The 21,564-nt window shown below is 43.8% G+C and overlaps 1 protein-coding gene and 2 long non-coding RNA genes across 5 annotated transcripts in view; 2 read left to right on the top strand and 1 right to left on the bottom strand.

The window, feature by feature from the left end:
- The window catches only part of LOC135370075 (histone-lysine N-methyltransferase PRDM16-like), a 191,300-nt gene that overhangs the window by 157,347 nt on the left and 12,389 nt on the right, over positions 1 to 21,564 (bottom strand). For both annotated transcript variants that reach the window (XM_064603769.1, XM_064603770.1), the window contains one exon: positions 13,087 to 13,202. In XM_064603769.1, the coding sequence (XP_064459839.1) occupies positions 13,087 to 13,194 (108 nt within the window). In that variant the 5' untranslated portion in view covers positions 13,195 to 13,202. The remainder of the gene's footprint in view (positions 1 to 13,086; positions 13,203 to 21,564) is intronic.
- The window catches only part of LOC135370077 (uncharacterized), a 44,110-nt gene that overhangs the window by 17,467 nt on the left and 5,079 nt on the right, over positions 1 to 21,564 (top strand). The gene's annotated exons all lie outside the window — the stretch shown is intronic.
- On the top strand, positions 5,428 to 14,687 carry LOC135370076 (uncharacterized). Of its 2 annotated transcripts, XR_010415201.1 has the most exons (3): positions 5,428 to 5,514; positions 13,098 to 13,362; positions 13,820 to 13,857. It is a non-coding gene; the product is annotated as an uncharacterized LOC135370076 (long non-coding RNA). The 2 variants fall into 2 exon arrangements; XR_010415200.1 differs by having other exon boundaries at positions 13,098 to 14,687.

Raw genomic sequence — 21,564 nt, 5'->3', positions numbered from 1 at the left:
ACGTTGCCCACCTCTGTGAGGCCGACAGCGGCGAGCTCTTTCAGCACCACGCCACTTGTTTGGACAGAAAAAATGCGTTGTTTCAGCTAGAACTGGTGAATAAATTTCGGCAGCATTGAAATTTTGGCACTAAATCGCGATGCCCAAAGTAGCAAAGCAAGAGCACAGAAAGCGCCTCGGTAAAACGAAAAATGTCTTTCGATTGATCCATATAGCTTATTGCGCACTTACTGATTCTATATCTTGCCAAGTCATCATAATTTGGGCTCGATTTCATGTCTGTCCATCTTGCGAAAATGTGAGATATTTGATGCGCTTCGATTGTAAAGCATTTCGCGACCGATCCAGGTGACAGCGGCGCACCTGGGCTTCTTCCAGGTTGTATATCTTGCCAATGGCATACAAGAGAAGTAATAAATGTTTGAGATGACGCCAGTATATTAGATGGTTCGTAATGTGTCCCGACAAACCTAACAGTGTCACGTGAATGGGGAGGACTAATGATGCGGAGCGATGTATGGCCTGCCTCTCAGACGCACCTGCAACGGAGATCTTTCAGGTAAAACCAGATATAAAGCTGGATTGAATTTTCTCGGAATTATCACTTTACAACTCTGGCGAAGAAAAGAAGGGAAGGATACAAAAACAATACCATCTGCAGCATGAGAGATCTATGGTATATATTCAGTGCTTGCACCCGTCAAGGGTCGATCCTGGAACAGCCCGTCGGCTACCCACGTTTCCCTTCGATTTCTATTCTATTCTATTCTAAAAGTATATTCTCGCACGGATACGTCCGTGTCATAAATAAAAAATTGCTTTTTAGTTTGGAATTTGTGAAAGTTATTTAACCCGAGGAGGGCGATCGAAGGAAGTGACATTTAACTTGCAAGTTTGTGAACCTATTGGTTCACAGCCAGAGGAGAAAAATGACCTGCGACAAGCTCTCATCATAGCGGACGTCTGACACGAACAGACGCCACTGAGTTATTCTGTCCCGCGCTCAAAACTCCACAAAGAATATAACTGCGGATTTGTTTGGCGAAAAAACGTTTTCCTCTATGCGAAATTCCATTTCACTCGGGTTTTGTGAAGCGGTGAGATTTTGTTTATGTATGGTGTATAGAAAAGATTCATTGAAAGTTTATTTTTTCCCGGCCTAATATTTAGGAAGCAATGGTAGCCGAGTTTGTATCGGCGAACAACTTTTCTCTATATAGTTTTGAGAAACTGTGCTATTTTTATCTCAATCTTTCATGTTTTCGTAATAAATAGATACATTTTACGACAGACTATTTGGAGCAGAGTCTCATTTAGTATCTATGAGGAATTAATGAAATTGGAGCAGACGGGGGAAGAAGCTAACATTTAGCGAAATGGGCAGTTTGATGTGAGTTGGCAGAACGATCCGCCAAAAAAGCAAAATGCGGTTAGAAGTATCGGTGTGATATGCCTCCCTTACAAGAAGGCGCTTGACGATGGAGGGAGGGTACGGATGAATAAAGCGGGAGAAAAGTAAACTACTCCCAGACGCAACCTTCCGCGATACTGCATTTCTATCCACTTCTACGATACCGGTTCCTGTGCTCACATATATTTATCGCACCTAAAAGAATAGACTTGCCCTGTCTCTACCGTGACAGGTAAATTTTCGTCGGATGCGCATTCTAATTCAGGTTACTTTCGTTACAAGATGATGAATGTCCATCGCCATTTCTGGTGCTGATGTGGGGAATGAAATAATGTCCTCCAAAAAGGGCTTGGAGGGCAGAGCGTTGGTGAGCTGGATTCGACCAAACAATTTTGCTTCTTCCACTTTTCATCTATACGCGCTTCACTTTGTACACTTTTTTTTATTGCATACGAGCCGTTTATGTAGCCGGTTCTTCAACTTTTGTGTCAACCACGGATGACTTTCTGCGTTGTACACACGGATATTTTCTCCAGTCTAGGTAACACAATTGGTATTTACTAAAGTCACATGACGTGAAGATGACACTAGACTAGGAGAATATGGTGATCTTGCCACAAACGACCCGTATAGTTAAAAAACCTGCGGGTCTAGATCACTCCTGTGCTTTCGCCCTGCATGGAAGGCGCGCTGGACAAAAGCGCCGCCATGCGCAAAGAGGCAAAACTGATTAGGGAATCTCAGGGGTCTACGCAAATGAGGTGGGAACCTTTCCTTGAACATGGTTATAGAATTTCGCTTGGCAGAGAAGATAATTCAGGCCGAGACCTTTAACTGCATGGATGGACGTCATCCGGCTTTCAGTCTGCACTCCAAACAGCTTCGATTGTCCGACTGAAATCGTTATTCATGGCTACAATGACGCGGTTAACGCGGTTTTTGATCTCGTAAAAAGCACAACGTAGTACATAGAAGGAGTAAGCAAGCAAGCTGGCGTGGCATCTGTTGAGTCTGAGGTGTTGGGAAAACAGTACATGGACAGAACCGCCTTAAAACACCAAGTCACTGGTTCTTGAAGAGACAAGAGAAAGGGGGTCTTGTTTGCTGGTAAAAACCGTTATGGATCCCGACAACAACGCCATTGTCATATTAGATGGAAATAATGTTGACCACCACCATCCAGTGATTGCCGACGCTTTATGTATCACAGTCACGTGACTCAGAGGGGGTATATTTTCTAGAAGAAAAGGGGAAGGCCAGCCAAACGGAGTGTCGGCTTATTGCTATTTCACAAGTAAATAATCAGAAAATAACATAATAATATTTGCCTATCAAAATTCGGCCGGGATAATAATAATAATAATTTATTTTTGATTAGGTGCCCATAATGGCCCCCACCCTGGAAACAGCACCCTGTATACAGGGTGTTTCACCTAAAGTTATAACAACTTCCAACTGGCGACGTACTTGCCGGAGGATTGTTGGACTTTCGGCCATTCTGGAAACTTTTGCGGTCATTTAGGAAGGCTTCGGACAATTTTTAATACAGGGAAATTTATTTTTTTCAGTCCAACTTTGAAAATTGCCAAGCTAACTTGACATTTTTTACAGAAATATGAAGTCCTCCACGGATAACAGCAGTCACAACAAAAACTATGCACCGTATAGCAACAGAAATAGTGTTAAAAAATTGTAAAAGTCCTGTTTCAGCCCCGCCTGCTTGATGGTCACAAAAAGCACGCGCGGAAGGTGCGGCCAGAGGAGGAAGTGTTTTATCTTTCTTTCCCCCGGTTTGACCTTGATGCTGGTGACGACCGTCTTATCACAAAGAAAGCAAATCCTCCTCTTGCCGCACATTTCGCGCGCGCTTTTTTGCGACAATAAAGCAGGCGGGGCTATAGCAGCTCATTTACTTTTTTTTTTTTACTATTTCTGTTGCTATACTGCGCATAGTTTTTGTTGGATCTGCGGTTATTCGTTGAGGAATTAATATTTCTCTAAACGAATGTGAGGTTAGTTTGGCAATTGATTCAAGCAATTGATTGATTGGCAAGTTCGATTGAAAATAATAAATTTCCCTCCATTAAAAATTGTCCAAAGCCTTTCTAAATGGCGGCAAAAGATTCCATAAGGTAACTGCCGAAAGTCACACAATCCTCGCCAGTTAAAGTTTTGTATAACTTTAGGTGAAACACCCTGTATATCCGTCCATCCGTCATGAAATATTTACTAATAGTATACGCGGGAGTTGAATAGAAAATGTCGACGCACTATTACACGCGAAACATTAGATGTGAGATATGGGTACAAGCTCAACAATTGAGCTGTCCTCCTCGACTGCGCTACGCCGATCGAAAGGAAGATGAAGAAAGAAAAGAAGCGATGGGGGTGCAGCCGCCGCCCCCACCTGAGAGGGCTCCGAACGGCAGGACCTGGCATGTTGGTTCGACAGTATAAAGCGGGAATCAAGATAATCTCGGCAGTGTAAATACGCGCTTAGTTTTCTTTCTTTACAGGCTTTTTACGGCAACGGGAGAGGGGGCTTCAGATTTGCACTGCCCTGGGCGCCTCGCGACGGCATCTGGAGCACACCGGTAGATATAAAATAAGGAACTCCAAGAATATTAGAAGACGTTGACGGTGTTGCACGTGGTTCTGGGTCAATAATTGCAGCCGTTTCGTAGAGCTCACATTCTGTTAGGACGTGCTCAATGTTCGCCACATTTCGAGCATAGTCTGCTGTCATAGTCCCGTACTTGAATTGGGGAGTGAAGGCGGAGGAGGGACGTAGAGAGAGAGAGAGCTCTTTTATTGGCATTACATACGGAATTCCGACTTTTCAACAACGAATGAACATCGTCATTTACATAAGGAATCCCCTTGAGGGATTAGACGTTGTTCGCGTGTAATTGATCCGTACTCAAATTGATAGCTGAAATATGCGGCAAGCAGTAACTGAGGATTACACATCAATGAACTCATGCACTATAAGTTGCAACCCAACAAATCGTGCGCAGAAATAAATAAAACTATATATGCAAGACGCAAATGAGAAAACGCATGAAATTTGTAAGTACAACGTGATCTATTCCGTGACATGAGAATATTGCAATATGCAATATAGCATATGTTGAAGGGCACTCACTAGGAGGGCATTAGCAGACTCCTGACAGCCAGTTCTGACTGGGTCGGTACTAAACTCTCCATATTTTTCTTTCTTTTTCCAATCCAATATAATCCAGACTTCTAAGGCAATGTCTTAATTAACGTTCAATAATTAACTTTTTAATTATAAAAGCTACCAAGTTGTTCCAGTGAGAACATCTTATCTCTTCGGTCACCTGATACCGGAGCCGTTTTCAGAACAAAAATCTGTTCGATAGATCGTCCGCAAAAAATTCGTGAAGGAACACCTTTTTTTCTCTCAGTTTTGTTCATTGCGCATCTTCTGAGACGCGTCTTTCCTTCACCCCCAATGTGAGAGGGTGAAGGAGCACAGTGCCGCCTCAGCGGGTGACTCTATCGGAACTGCCCTTATCTTGGGTTGCATTTTCTGTTTTCTTTTAATCTTTTTCGAGGACGCAAGAGGCGATAGTGTGCTCTTTCATCTTCTCATATTGGGGGTGAAGGAAAGACGCGCCTCTAGAGATGCGCAATGAACAAAATAAAGAGAAATATGGTGTTCCTTCACGAATTTTTTGCGGACGATCTATCGAACGGATTTTTGTTCTCAAAACGGCTCCGGTATCAGGTGGCCGAAGAGATCAGATGTTCTCATTGGAACAACTTGGTAGCTTTTATAATTAAAAAGTTAATTATTGAAAGTTAATTAAGACGTTGCCTTAGGAGTCCGCTAATGCCCTCTTAGGGATTGCTTTTCAGCATATGTTATATTGCGATTGATTTCATGTGGGGATATAGATATAGCTGAGGGTGGCGGTGACCTACTGGGGCGAGCATTCCACGAGTCCCCATATTGGTTTATATTGAGGAAGAAGATTTGACACGCGGTGACACGTATTTTACGTGGTTTGTCAGGTATGACAAAAGTAACGGACAGTATTCCCTTTTTCGAAATAAGACAGGCATACCGCTTTGAACAAGTGAGTAATATTTGATAACTTGAAGACTTTTCTAATAAGGAGAGGCGAGCTGTACGAAAGCGCCGGGTGGTGCAACTTTCGTTCCCCATGGTCACACGACCTCCGATGGTATTTCCAACGGGGTCGTGATTTACAACAGGGAGAGGATATCTCCCCCTCCAGATGCCGACTGACAAATGACTTGGATCCTCCGATATGTATAACCTCTTTTCATTGGTTCGTGGACGAAAACCCGAAACACAACGTCTAAATGGACAAACCCAAGTTATTTTCGCGCTTCTGATTACGAAATAGAGTTTATCCGAGATCTGAGTTGAATCTGATTTTACCCCGAGTTACCCCCTGAGTGGCAGATTCGATCCTCGATTATCGCCACACTTTGCTTTTTTCTGACTCTGAGTTAGTTCTGCGCATCTAAAATTTGTGCCGGGAGGTCGTGACCTATGGGTCAGTGATAGACGAAAGAGGTTCCAATATGGCGGATGCCCCTCCTCCGATCATAATGCGGCAGGTCGTTGCGCAAGCGCCCATGTCCTCCTTCGATCCTCCCCGCGGAGCCTCGCATCCGGACGCTAACCCCAATAGAGTGACAGCCCACCGCCATCGCCCTCATTACAGATCGTTTCTACGCATAATTCAAATAGCGCCAGAACCGTAAAACCGATATGCTTTTGGTCTCAGTTAAACCCGATTAGCAGCAAAGTCAGACAGGGTAACATCTGGAAATTTTTAGGGACGTGGTGTTCTTCTCCCGATAAAGCTGGGCGAGAGGTGTCTTTCATGAAATAAGGAGACTTGCTGCAAGGTCCCTGTTTCAGTCATAGTCGTGACCATTTAGTTCCATTATGTTCGCCATGGTATGGTGTTCTTTGTCTTGCAGAGACCGGCTTTGTAAGTACATAAACGTACAAACACAGAAACAGTTTCCCGGCCGTATTGATCGTTTTGCACGCGCGTGCCGTTTCAATGTGGAAACACGTGGGGTTTGATGGAATTTGATGGCCTCAGCGAAGAACCGACGTCTTGTTAGCGAACAAATATGGACCTGCGATGTGAATAAGATAACTTGAGCCGTGTGGTCCACATCGCAAAGTGCGTTCTCGTTGAACGTTTCAAGGGACGGAAAAAGCACTTAACGTTGGACCATTTATGATGTGATTCTCATAATGCCTCTTCAAACTGATGTCTTCCATTAGCCATCAACACTGATAAGTGACGGATGCGGCGATATGCTATCTATACGCCATCATTTTAGACCGTCTTTCCCACAACGTTATCGAAGGCACAATGAAAACAAATTCAATTCGTAGCATGTTTACCTTGCAGGCGGGGTCGCACATTTCATCCAACTCTATTATTGATATCACTGCGATTGTTGCAAGCACACTAATTATTCTTTGTAAATACCAATTAACGAGTCAAAATTGAGAAAAGTGAAATACATATAATAAAAGGTCCTTCGTAAGACCAGAACATAACAGGTCTGTAACTATTTCAAACACCACTGCAATGAGCGTGCAATGGACTCCTCCTTGTTGCTTCCGTCGCTCATCACTCGAATGAATGTGTTATCGTCACATCACGCAATACGAGTTATAGTGTCACGGACCCAAGCTTGTGCGTGGATCAGTAAACGACATATGTGGTTGGTTGCGTTTAGTACTTTGCCTTATAATTTTGCGACTGAGCTACTCAAGAACAGCAAAAGGCAGCAGAACTGACGAAAAATGTGTGAGTACGTAATGCCTATATAGTTGCCGCACCTCATGTGGCCAATTTCCCCAATTCATCATTCCTGTTCAAAAGATGCATGACGTTGGTGCGCGTTATACACAAAACTATTTTCAATTTTCGCCAATGTTAAGGGGTGCGCGTCATAGGGGGTTCCGACTTTGCGGTTTAATGCGACAAACACCGATAAACACTCACCAATATATTTTTTAAACACTCATATTCGGATACCTCAGAAAAATGACAAATTTCTTCTCCAGCACGAGAATTGTGGCATGCTGAATACGCGGTTTGCAGATGGCCGTGTTTAGTATAATTTCCAGGTGCTTAATCCAAATGTGAAGCAAGAAATTCCTCCTCAGTTGGAACACTACGAAAACATACGTATATCGCTTAGTTGTTACTTGTGAGACACCACGCTGAGTCGATGCAACTGCAAGAAGAATTTGCATTACACTACGAGTACCAGCTTTCTGCCCATCTGACTCCAGTGAACTTGTGGGCTTCTCACGAAGCGGACTGGCAGATGGGCAAGCCTCTATCTACTGCATGGGGTTTTCCTGTTTCCAGCGTTAACGTAGAACGTGCTTTCCCTAAGCTGTGAGTGATTAGCAGAGAGGAACGCAGACACGAACTTGCATGTCTTACAACAATTCACTGTAAATGGGCGTTTGAACCAGGCTGCAAGCGGGCCGAACAAAGCAATTTAGTACTCCAAGTCACTTGTGGTGATGTTATTGAGTGCTCTTGCACCCTTTTTGTGTCGTTAGTCGGTCTTCATTTATCCAGTTAACTCCGGGAAATCCACTCGGTATATTGTCCCATGTCTCAAATCCCCCGAAAAACCCACAATATAAAAAAAGCACCCCCGAAATTTTGCGGGTTGAAAACTCCGAAAAAACGGATTCCTTTACACATCGGTGCGCGCGTTACTATACTTATGCCGGGTACTTTTCCCATTGCTGCTTGCCAATGTGGCGATATTTCCACACGTGTATTGTTTACGCATGCACATAAGAAACGGTTGCAAAATTTCACTCTGGAAGTGTTGCATGATTGATATTCGTTTCAGCAGTGACGTGTACGCACAAAAAGTACTGAACGATGTTGCCCAGTTCATCTTCAAGGGCTAAGTGTCTGTGTGCCAGACGTTTGCGCACTCATTGACTTTTTAGCCGGAAACAGCGAAAATTGCAACGGCTTCAGATGTCTTTATTCTTTTTCTAAAGCAAACAACAACAACGACTAGATACTGACGATAAGATGGGGTGTTTCACCACGGCGGTGCGGTACATATACGCCATTGCACGTGGAACATTATATGAAGAGAAGGATGAGATGAAAGAGTGGTATGTAAAGTATGTATAAAGAGTTAGGCGCTTTATATTTCCTTTTTGTCATCTGAGGATAGCGCGGCAACAATTTCAGAACAGCAATTTCAGTTCTCTGTACTTGCAAGAGAAACGATGGTGAATCTTGGCAAAAATGCCAGTCGCACGAACGGAGTATCGCTTCCACGAGGATGGCAGTAACCGATAATATTTGTAAGCAAATAATCTGTTACAGTTATCCGTTTAATATTTTTCTCATACGCGTGAAAGAAAAATATGCTGTATTTGCAATGCAATGATTGGGAACCTTCGATCCTTCCTTTATTATTACTTTTTGATACTGTTGGATGTTTGTGAGTCACCCCATGTCATGGTCATGATATATCTGTTAAAGGAAAATTTATTAAACTCAAGAACTAATAACTACTCTAGATGTCTGCGATATTGTGTTGTTGTTGTTGTTCCATATATGCACCTCATCCCATCGTCATGCACGTAGCTGTTGTTCCGTCTACTGGCGCTGTTTGCCTCAGTTATATCTGTTTGCTTGAAGGAGCATGAAGGGACCATGCTCCTTGCCATGCTCGCTCCCTTTCATAATGTCTTCTTTGCAGAGTTAAATTTAGAAATGTAACATATACGACTGTCGCTCACTTGTCCACAGCTGTGAAAGACTTCTATAATCCTTCGTAAACTTTCAGAAAATTGCACTCTGGCTTCTTTCGATTCCCGGCACACGCTGGCTAAATAAAGAACTTTGAATTGACAAAATTCAAAGTTCTTTATTTAGAAGTGCAGATTAAGAAGAAGAAAAGAAACGAGTGAGAGCGGAAGGTCTGTTATACAGTCCCTTATACTACACACTATCAATAAACAGCTAGCAATACAAAATACACACCAAGCATATACGAAAGAAGAACAGGGGAGTAAGGTGTCTGAAAATGATTCACTGAAATCAAATTGTCTGCCGTCCTTGAGCTGAGATTTCCTTCACCTACGTTACAAACGCATATTAAATCTATGATGGTCTAAAAAAAGAAGGTATTGGGAGGTTCCAGCCCGGCCAGCGAGGAACTTCACCATACACGTTAATCATCCACGTGCCGAAATAGTCATGGAGGTCAGTTCTCTTGTGTTCACTTACCCGAGTTTATTTCTGAGGTAGCCGGAGTAGATTGGAGGTTAGTTCTGTCTATTTAGCAGCATAAAGCGCTAAAGAAGGAAGTGCTGGTTAAAAATAATTTTGACACTAAAATCAAGTGAACAAAACCTAGCTGACGGTTTACAGGTCTGTCACAAATGACATTTTCGGTGAATTGAATTGAACTGTGACTGGTTCCAATCAAGATTTTGAAATTTACACTTTTTGGTGATGGCTATTTGCGATTAGAAATGTACGTGGGAGGAGATATTTCGTTCGTAAATAATCGTGGTTGTATACGGCAAGGTTATTTAGCCGTATGTATATGGTACTTGCAGGAGCGGATCTAGAGGGCATAAATGTCCCCCTCCTCAATTTCTGTCTTCACATAGCGTTTAATTGCCAAGGCTGGACACCCCTCTCAGAAAAGTCCGCCCTTGCGTACTTACTATGCACTGAATGGCTTCAACAAGCATGCCCTATACCCCCAGACAACAGATTTGTTTGACCGTCTGATACATCATGAAGCATGGTTCGCGTCGTTCGTCAGGCTACTTTCATTATGGCATACCTGATACTCCTACATATTTTTGATTTCGACGTAAACTCTCTTTCGTGAAATTCTCATGAGCTTACACGGCTTGGTGAAGAGAGAATAAAATCAAGAATGTGCTTACGCTTGTTGATGTATATCAGTCTCTGCAGGGTTTTGATTATAGTCGTTAATGTGTGTATTATGTCTTTAAGATTTTACATTATTATTTAGTTGTTGCGGGAGCAAGTTGACCTTATGTTGGTGGACAAAGTGGACGTGGTAAACAATGCTAGCAGAATGAGGAAACCTATAGGGCGTATTCGCTGATTTCACCTCGCCGCCTGTAGTTCCCACAAAGTTATGTTCCCGCATTCGTTCACTACCATATGCTTTTGGATGACTATTAACGTCGAAAACATGGAAATTACTTGGATATGTTATAAATCACACAACACAATAACTTTGAAACACCAAATATTCGGTGAGTGCGATATGGGCTTGGATGGGACAATATGGCGGCCGATGCCAGCACATCTGCCTGCTAGCGACAGTCTACAGATGACGTCATGGGAATAATAAACTTTATAGGAGGATGCTATTTAAGATACGTGCTCTCTCCTTGTTTTGTATTATCAATCCGCCTGTCTTCTGTGACCCAGCTTGCCAGGAAAATAATATCCTCAGTTTGTTCCTTGCCTTATCATAAGATGGCCAAAACTATATCATATGTTCCTGACCGTACCCTGCAGAAGTTGCATTTTGAGTGCTGACATCGTTCCTATAACCTGTGGAGACGGCTAGCCTCTTTGTATAACCGGGAACTGTTCCGGAAACAGTTCCCATGCACATGCTGAGCCTAATAAACATGGTTGGGATAACGAAATCTATTCCGACTTCGGATGGTCGACGACCCCTATTCTTCTCATGTATCTGTGGTAAACAGCGGGAAGTCAATGAATTTAGGGCCTCCGAAGATGTTATTGCGACGATTTGTGTCGTCATGTCCCTCAAATGCAAACCCTGTAATATGCGAGTAATGGACTGCGAGTAGGCATTTTAAAACTGAAGCGGTCGAAAGTCTATATCATAGACCTGGTCCAACACCTGGCTCAGAACAGCTTGGCATTTTGGGCAGCGGAACTCAGGCCGCAGGCTACGAATTCACGTGAAGGTCGTCATGCCGCATATTAGCTTCCATCTCGCACCTCAAGATCTTAAACTAACGCTCTATTGTTCGTCCGAAGCTAGAGTATGCGGCTTCGGTATGGGACACAGTGTGCTTATCGATGCTCAGTTCAGAGCAGAGCAGTTGGTTTTATTTTCGGAAATTACCAGCGAACAGTTAGTGTATCATCTATGAAAGCTAACCTTCAGTTACCTGACCTCGTAGTACGCCGTAAAATCTCACGTTTGTGCCACAAAATATATTATCATAATCATTACCTGAAAGAATGTTTTGTAATCCCGCCTGCTTACATCTCTCATCGTCAAAAAGTACGAGTCCTTTTTTGTTCCACTAAAGCATTCGGTGATTCGTTCTTTCCACGCACATCTCTCGACTGGAACCCCGGAAACTTGACATGAATCTCTTGAACTGATTTATTTAAACGAGCTCTTTGTCATCATCTTATGTTTTGAATGACCTCTATGTTTCAATTTAGTAGTTATATACTATTGTGCATGTTTGCAGTTTTGTAATGCATATTCTGTATGTTACCCACTCCCCTCTGTAACGCATATGCCCTGAGGGTATCAAAATAAATAAATGAATAAATAGCTCATCACCGGATAACATGACACGTGCGACCAGAGGCCCTGGTCACAGGTGTGATGCGCGGGGAATGATCGAGCTCAGCGATACGCGACCTTCATGTGAGTTCGCGGCTGATGATTGGGATAGTGAGTTTCGCGCGCTAAGCCTGGCTGACCAAACACTCGCGTTCCATTGCGTCCTGTCCATGGAGACACCAGACGTCGCTGTTTTTCGCATTCACATGGTCGGTGCTGCAAATTGACACATCTTTAAAGGTCCATCATCAACTCCTAAAAATGAAACGGGGACCATCATCCATACGCGTATGTATGGGACACACACACGTGTATTGTATTCATGATGAAAAATATGGAGATGCCACCAAATGTTCATCTGGCCTAACTAGACCGGAACAACTTTATCCAATACAATGCCCAACAAAAAAACTTATCTGCGAATCACAAGTGACCGCTTTATATTTCCACGGATAATACTTTACCGCCCGCCTGTAAATGTATACGTTCGCCCAATTAAGTTTGTCTTTTGCCAAACCTCTGCAGGACAAAGAGCGTACATCACCCACGAAGCATTTCTATGTTTCCTTTTTCAGATGTTTCTCGCAAAAACGGCATTTCATTATGCGTAAATTAGACAGTGACATCGCTTCGGAGATACTTAATTCATATATCTCAGTTGTTAACTTCTCTCATAATTGGTCAGCTATAGTCGTTCTATATTCTTGAAAGTTGGTAGAGGACATCCTTTAGAAATCGTCGATAGCAAAGCCTGGTCTCTTAGTAAAATGCCATAACTGCACTTCTTCAGGTTACCTGAAGGAGTGCAGACTCGTGCACGAAAGTCTTGTTACCATGTGTAAAGAAATAAGTTGCTCCTACCGTTTAATATCATTCTTTGATCTACTCATCACCGGCAACTTGACATCGCCTATTTTTCTGCCTTCGTATCTAAAATGCCATAGAAAATTGCCGTGCAAATTTAATAGGTTTTTACTTTTCGCGAAAGATCAACTCCGTGGCGTTGTGGGCATTTTCGTGCTCTATAACATAGCGAAGCAACTTACCCGTGGTTCAGGTACAGGTCCGAGTCGTACACCGGCTTCGAGAGGCCGCTTGGCTGCGACCGCTTCGATCTCCGGACGCACTTCCAGCTCAGGTGGCGGATCACACATCCTCACACCTGAAACGAAGTGGTATCTGTACTGCCACAAGACATCATGGGCTCGACCGTACAGGTAAAGGTGCAATGGTGACAACGAAAGTTCGGGAAAATCTATACTCCGAGAAAACTCAGAGAGGTGTACCTCCGCAAGGCATACCAGACGGGTAAGCCGGTTCAGGTACGTCGTCTGCAACGGGCGTTTTCGCAACATGATCGGTGTAGAAGCAACATTTTGGAGTATGCGCGGGTGCACTATGTTGTGACTCGGAGGCGTTATGCGCCTGTCCCTGTCCACCTGTCCCGAAGTATAGTCCACTCAAATTTTCTAATTTATACGATATTGTAGGGTCATCCTTTCTCACATTTCTCTGGTTTCTATAAAGGTATAATGCCGGAATGCGAGGAAAACATGCGGTCCCACCAAACTACTGCCCTCAAAGCTGGAGAAAACAACAAAGAAATGATGGGAAAACAAGAGTATGCCGCAGGTTGCTCCACGGAGCGGCCATCTGCAGGGAACACAATTTTCGGCCAACGTTATCTGACAATATTAGTCCCAAATTCATCTCAAATATATGCGTTACCATCAGTGTTTATAGTGTCAATCTAAATATACTTGGTTTATATTTGTTTAGGTTGTGGCAGCAGCACGTGTGTCCCGGGTAAAAGGATCACCACCGTCCCAGGAAAAAGTGTCCGATCACTCGATTAGCTCGGACAGTGCTCCCAGTCTGTGCGCCGATTCAAAGAGCCATTACCGCGGCACGAAGAAAGCTGGCAGAAAAGGCATCATATTGAAGAAAATATCTAGTATTTTGTTTAATCGATAGATTGGTGCTGTCACGTCCATGATACCATCGTCACATTGCTTTACAATGGGTACATCACACCGAACGAAGAAAGCGCCTGACTAAGTATTATATATGACGAGAGATATCCGCCTCTATAAACGAGGCCTTTGACGGAACCCCTCGGCAACGCGGTTGTTATCTCTGTTATCGGGTAGACGCTTGTCTCCGTTATCAGTCTACTTCCGTCTCGAGGACCACTTTTTGCGCGTGTGAGGGCACGTTCAAGATACCCGGCTGGCCACTTAATGCAACTGTTTTGGGTAAGATCAGCGAGCACAAATTTTTCTATGTGCGGAAACTGATGACCTTCATCCACCGTTTGCGCCCCCTAAAATCGGAGTATCCCAGGATGAAATCTGTCCACTTATTATCAGACGGTACATGCTGAAGCGCATCCACTTTCCAGTTATAATGAGTAGACGCAAAGGATGTCAACGAGAAATAACAGCACTTGGCAGGCAACGATACGGCTCCCCTGCCAACAAGGAGCGGAAGCGACCGAGAGGAAGCACCTCGCCCTGTACACTTGAAAGGACGCCCCGCAATGCAAACAACCGGAAACTCCTTTAGTCTCTCCTCATGCCATGGAATGCCAGTCGGGGACACAAATCGCAAAGTATCGTTATTGAAAAATAAAAGGTGACAGAAGTAACGGTGGAGTTTGACGTCCGACAGTGTTATTCCTACTGTAATCCTGCATATGGTCACAACTGACTGCATGGATTAAACAATGTAACAGAATGCGGGTGCAAGAGGGGTAGGGTGATTCATGAAATTCCCTGAAGCGTGTAACGAAATTCGAACATATGGCCAAGGAATTTTGGAAACTTTTTAAAACAATATCCAGCAGTTATATGACGGAACAATTAATAGCCGTTCACGACCTGATGGCTCAGAATTCATACGTTGTGCGGGTTGGTCGTTGTAGAAAGACTGACATGTTACACGGTGGCTTCAGTGCAACGCACGTTGCGTTTCATTGGTCATTCGTTTCTACCCCACACGAAAACAGGATCTAATAAAGTATGGCTTGTTGAGGTCCTATGACACTTGGTTACAAAGAGAAGCTAGAATATGCTATGTATAGTTAATTTTTGCCGATACCCCTTATGAAAATTAAGTTTGCCTGTCTATTGACGTCATTTGGACGTTCTTTAGCCGCTTTGGCCTTCTTTGAACTTTGATTTCCTATAGTCAATTGCCAAAATCATGACTATATTGATAAGCTACGCGAATACACAATGAACGGTCTGTAGCGTTTTTGTAGTGTAATGTACACATGACTGGTACTTCTAAATACATGGTTGTCCGTGCTTAGTTTCGAATTTTGGTATTTCCGTTTCGTCATCGTCGGGAACGATGATCGGAATCTTCCTGCTGCACCGGCATAGTGCGTCACTGTCTTCAATTCTGGCGTCCTTCGAGTCTCATATTAACCCATCACTCGTATTTATTAAAAAATAGCATCAAGAGCAGCCCAACGTGCTTTTACTAACTGCAACCATTTTGGAAATCCGATCCAAGTACTCTGCTATACCAAGGTCACACTCGCTTTTGTTCGCCATGTTTGTCCAATATAGTTAGGTGGCCTTCGTGTATAGTGGACGCGGAGTTGGTCTATCGGAGGAGCGCGATGGGAGAATTTGTTGGTAAGTGCCGCTGTGTCCCCGCAGCTTGGAATGTGATACATGGAACGCGCTCTATTGTGCGGCACACGTGTGTCTTCCTGCAGGTAATGCAGATTGTTTAGAAAGGAAAGTGACTGCGGGCACTTGTGTGCTCTATGCTCGTATCAACAAAGATCATAATCGTTGGTATGCCACATGCGATGTCAGGCCTTCTGTGTGAAACATGGGCAATTACGCAGTGCATTATTCATTACGTCCAAACCGACTAAAATGCTACGCTTTGCAGGCTACGCGCGTCACGAGATTGGAACCCATTCCCTCGCAACAACGCTTGTGAAAATGAAGTATAGCGTATACGGGGCGGAAATAAATATCATAAAACGTACATATTTATTCGAGCGTGTTTCTTGAACATGCAGTCTGATTCGCATTCTTTTTTCTTTTTTTCTTTTTTTGTAATGTCTGCGTATTATGGTATCGGAATAAAACAACAAAAACAAGGATTCGAAATAGCAATGCCAATAAAAAGACCGCCATACGGGTTATTGTAGCACTAAGTCTAAAGAATCTCAAAAGACAAACGGTCTATAACTTTTCTATTGAACATGTGTCTATTGACAGTCTGCACCAAATGACTGAACAGAGTTAAAAGAAAAGAAAAACTCCCGTCCAAATGAAATCTATTTCTTGTCTACAACTTGTATGGACTATTTTTCTGTATAGAAAGTCTATAGAACGGCACCAAGGACACCAATGCCAAAGGTCAATGCACGGACAATATCAGTGTGTCAGTGTTGGTTGGTTGGTTGAAAAGGTATGGACATTCTCACGTTAATACACAATATATGATTCGTCGAATTAAACCGTCGGGGTTCCTGTCTCATTTAAAGGGTTTTGCCCAGTACAGATATGAAACCCTTGACACGCGCCACAGAACCGAAATCGAGTGTGACGCGTTGTTGACAAAAATCCCATAGGTGACGTAACCCATGGTCTGGGTGAAACACAAGCGTAGTTATACGAACGACGGGCAGCTAAGAAAATACCCCTATTCAAGGAACCTTGTCTCATCTCGGAAGCACGCAGCGTATCGTTGCCCCCTTATCACGGCCACATCTGCCAGCGCGGGATTTATCAGAACGATCGTCAAGAGCGGGCAGCTGGGTTAATTTCGCGCATCAGAGATCAAGTGAGGGTCATCGGTTGATACAGTTTTCAATCACGGGAGGACCGATGGTGAAACCGTTGTTCGTTGCAGGATTGCTTGTGCACGGATTCTTCACGAAAGGCGCCTGTCTCCTTACATACACAAGTGATTTAAACACTTTCTGCTTCTTATTTCACGTCATACAACCCAAGATAACCGGCGACTTTAATCTCAACATGACAGGGATGAGCGAGGACATTCATCGCCTGCGGTGGATCACCTCATCCCGTCGTTGTGCTTGTTGCCCATTCAGCCAGTTGTCTCGCGCCCCGAATTATTATTATCATCATCATCTGAGGCTGAAAGCTTCAACGCACTCGACCGGCAATCGAGAGATTCCCGTCCTGTCAGGCTTTTCCCACGACTGCCATATTTGAAAGCAGACCACACGGGAACGTGTCTATACCCAATGTTATCGTCACCCTTGTATATATATACAGGGTGTCTTTTTTTTTTTTTTTCGATAAAGATTTTTCATTAAAACTATAACCTGCATCTCTGGGCCGGCGGACGTTCTTGGCCATCTGTTGCTCAACCGTCGAATGACTAAAAATCGTTAATTAACTTTGAAAGGTACAAGATCGTCCCAACGAGAACATCTGTTCCTTGGGTCACCTGATATCGTTACCGTTTTCAGAACAAAAATCCGTTCGATAGATCGCTCGCAAAAACTTGGTGAAAGAACGCCATTTTCTTCTTTGTTTTGTTCATTGCGTATCTTCGGAGGCGGGTCTTTCCTTCACCCTAATGCGAGAGGGTGAAAGAGCACACTATCGCCTTTTATTTGCTGTATCATGAGGAACCTTTGTACACCTTGTTTTAACTATTGCGTCAACATCCGTGAAAGTGATTGCGCAGTCCGGGAAAACCGGAAGTTGATTTTTTCCAACTGCCACGGAGGCTTACATGCCCTGTGGAAAGTTTCAACTCACAAATTGGCGTGGTTTTCGAGACACCGAATAAAAACTCCTCCTCTGAAGACATCCGGTTTCGTTTTTCTCCCTCCCATACTCCTTGCCCAAAGGATACTCTATGTACGTCAGCCGTCACGTGAGCATGACGTCCCCAAGGGACAAAGTGGAGCGGAGGACTGCGCCGTTGCTGGCAATGCAGAGAGGTGTTTTTTTCTATGAGTGTACTGAACCGAAGGTTACGTCCTGATACCTGTGTTTACATTGACGCTACTCTGCATTTTACTCTACATAACGTGTGATTGCTACTCAAAATCGTCATAATAGGCAAATGCTAGCACGCAACAACCAACTATCGTGCAAACAGGCATGCGCAAGTCACGTGAGGCATTGCTCTTATGCACGTCACGCGAGAGCTCTCTGCGGCCTTCACTCAGGACCAACTGCGGCATAGAAAAAAATCGATTATAAATTGTGCGATACGATTTCTTCTAAAATATTTTGCACAGTGGTTGTGAGGAGTATTAGAAATCATAAGGCGGTGTTTCCCAGACCTATGTTTTCGATCGGACTGTCAATAAACAGGTATACGAGGCGCATTTTTTTAAATGCACCGTGATACGTTGCCGACGTTGAACGTTTTGAAAAAAAAAATGTTGTCGCAAAAAGGTAAATAATGGCTCCAAACCAACTAAATATTCACTGCCCCCTTTCGCCCTTATACCCCGCCCTGCGATGTCCTGACGACAATAGCGACACGTCATTTTGACGTCGCGCATCATCAGCCACTTATAATGCGGGACGCCTATACATTAATTTTGTTGTAATATCGAGAAGTGCGGTCAATTGTAAACATGTTCTCACTTGTCTAAGATACGTTGTGAGCGTAATCACAGAAAAGTATGCTGGCACAGTTGTCTCGCCACGTAAAGTCACGAATTATTTTATTACACGTATGTTGTACCGAACGCTGACAGGTTACGTAACTTGAGGTACAGCTTGGGACAAAAGTTTACCGGGGTGTTGCATTTCTCCATTGGAACGACACCCTAGCAGCAAACAGGAGCGGACACACATACTGAAAGGTGGATAAAATTGTCTGTCACCTGTTTCTTATTCGATGTCTTCCTGGAAACTACGACGAAGAAATATGCCAGTGTGGTGTTCCGTAAACTTTTGTCCCAAGCTGTACGTTAGTCCAACGTAAAAATAAAACGAAACCGCACCAACTTGAGCGTTCTTATCAGTGCGTCGCACTGCAGGTCAATCACTTCCATTTGTTAGTTATCAGGGGTCGGATTCACAAACGCGATCGTAAGTAACGCTAAGACGTCGTAGCCTGCGACGCGCGTACGACGGCGTCGTAAGCACGATTCACAAAGCTATCGTAGTGGAGAGGGTACCCCCTTTGACGAGGAAGAGGAAACACGCAACAGGTGCGAGACTATGTTTTCACTATGGTAACGATGACGAAAACCTGCAATCGTACCAATAATAGTCGTCCCTGTTACCACACATGTTCTCGGTCTTTCGGTAGTCATAATGGATGCCACGCAATCACATGCGTTCGACGACCCATATTCCCAGTATGTTTGGGAGGGTATTTTGTAGGAGGCACCCATATTTGCAGCTTGTATGGCCTTTTTGGCCTTTCTTGCAGACAAGTTGGAGTGTGTCTTAGTAGGGTGTAGGGGAAAATCCCTGCAACACGATTTTACGGAGCACAAAACTCAAGTATGCAAAAAAGTGCGTCATTGACGCTTCTGGGATGGTCTCGAAGGTTCTGTGGCAAAGTGCAATGCGTGGGCGCGTATTACGGAGTCTTTGTTTGCCATCTCCAAAACCACCGCTGCCAAACACGCCGCCATCTTTCTTCGAAAGACCGCTCTGAAGCAGGATTCCGCCGTAAGCTAAGACTTTGCGACGCGCGCCCTTCGTACGACGGAGTTACGACAGATTCCGTCGCACGAGCTTTTTGTGAATCCGACCAGGTTGTCAACAACTGCGGAAAACGGCGGGCCAACAAGGTCGAGTCCTCTGCACTCCAATAATCTTTGCTCGAATTCACTCGAGAGATTACCAAGCTTGCGTCTGAATCGGTCCGTTCCTTTTGACATTCAAGGTATACAGCTTGGGACAAAAGTTTACGGAACACGACACTGGCATATACCTTCATCGCAGCGGCCGTTATATCTGGAGGAGATCGAATATGAAACGGGTGACCGGCTATTCTGTTTGCTGCTATTCGCCTCGAGATCGAACTGTAGGTGGCGCTGCGACGGATGCCCTATAGTGGGGATACGGCATGATCGGACGCAGCATGCTCTCGCTTTTCTACGCATGTATCGCAGTGTTTCTGGATGGAATGCTGCTGTCAGTGCCTCACATATTGCGGATGTGTTGAAATGCGATACTTAGAACGCTGATGAGGTGTGGAAGTTGACAAAAAGTGATGCACTGCGAAACGCTCAAGTCGCCAAGTTGTGAAAAAAAATCTCCTGTGCGCTTTTGAAGGGAAACACCGCGTCCTTTGTTCCAAGCTGGATTTTGGTTTAGTCTTTTGCAGCTCTCGCTCGAATATTTATTCGTCGCTTGTGTATATAGCCGTCTTTCCCTGTACCTTTTTATCTTACGTCGAGACAACAAGGATTAAAAAAAAAAGAAAACACTCAGAATTCCTGATCCACTGATCTAAATGTACAATGTACTAATCAACAATAACAATGAACCGAATGTACAAATGTGCAAGAATGCAGCATAAGGGCAGAATAGCCCATGAAGTATTCAAGCCCTTCGCTACAATTTTTTGCGTCGAATAAGAGCAGTGATTATTCAGGTTGTGCGAGTCCGCGAGAGGTTCGAGGTATGATTCGTTTCTTGTGTGGGCATTCATTAAATGATGCTAAAATATGTTACGAGATGACCACACCTGTGTGGTGGACTTGACTTTGTGTGGGGTGCTACCGGTCAGGTAATAACTACATATAAACTAAGTTTTTGGTTCCAGCGGCAGGTAAATTCTAAGACACGCTGTTGCACACGCGCTTCATACCCCAAAAAAACACGCGTGTTTTACATAGAACGTTCAGGGATGGAGATAGCATTTTGCCTTGAATGCGTGTGTTCCAATGATTACGTATGTGAAAGATGAAAGTCTAGCCTGTCATACGGTCAGATGAAATGAGATGAAAGCTTGAAATTCATATATTTAAAAACACCCGTGTCATAAATATATATATATTCATGCATTCACTCCATATATTCATGCATTCGATACAATGTGTGTTTAGCGCGTGCAGAATATCCTAGCTCAGCATTATCAAGTAACTTGGAACAGCTAGCACAGAAACCATTCAATAAATAACTGTGACATAGTTTTATGCTTATGATTTTAAAAAAGAACTGTTAAAACATTGACCTTAGCTCTTGGTACATTTTGTTTGACACACAGAACCGCAGTGACAAATATAATATAACAAAGGACGAGTGGAATCTGCATACTGGAACGTATGCATGTTCCGTAGTGTTCTTCTCTGCTAAGCACGCTGGTGCAGAGAACTAGAGAAGTTCAAAAAAGTCTTCCACCAAGTAATTTTCACTCTGTTCGAAGCGATTTTAAGAGCTCAAATGTCCAGAAATTGATCCTTCCAAGCACGTTTTCGAGCATGATAACCACAGCGAAAGCACCGACTCAAGCGGCGCATCCCCACTAAAGGCAGTTCACGGAGCAGCCGCATGGTGGCGACGCTGTTCGATCTCGAGGCGATATTCACCTCGAGATCG

The sequence above is a fragment of the Ornithodoros turicata genome, chromosome 10, assembly GCF_037126465.1.
Source record: "Ornithodoros turicata isolate Travis chromosome 10, ASM3712646v1, whole genome shotgun sequence".
NCBI classification, from domain to species: domain Eukaryota; kingdom Metazoa; phylum Arthropoda; class Arachnida; order Ixodida; family Argasidae; genus Ornithodoros; species Ornithodoros turicata.
Note: the sequence above shows the minus strand (reverse complement) of the source record. Positions and strands in the feature narration are given on the sequence as shown.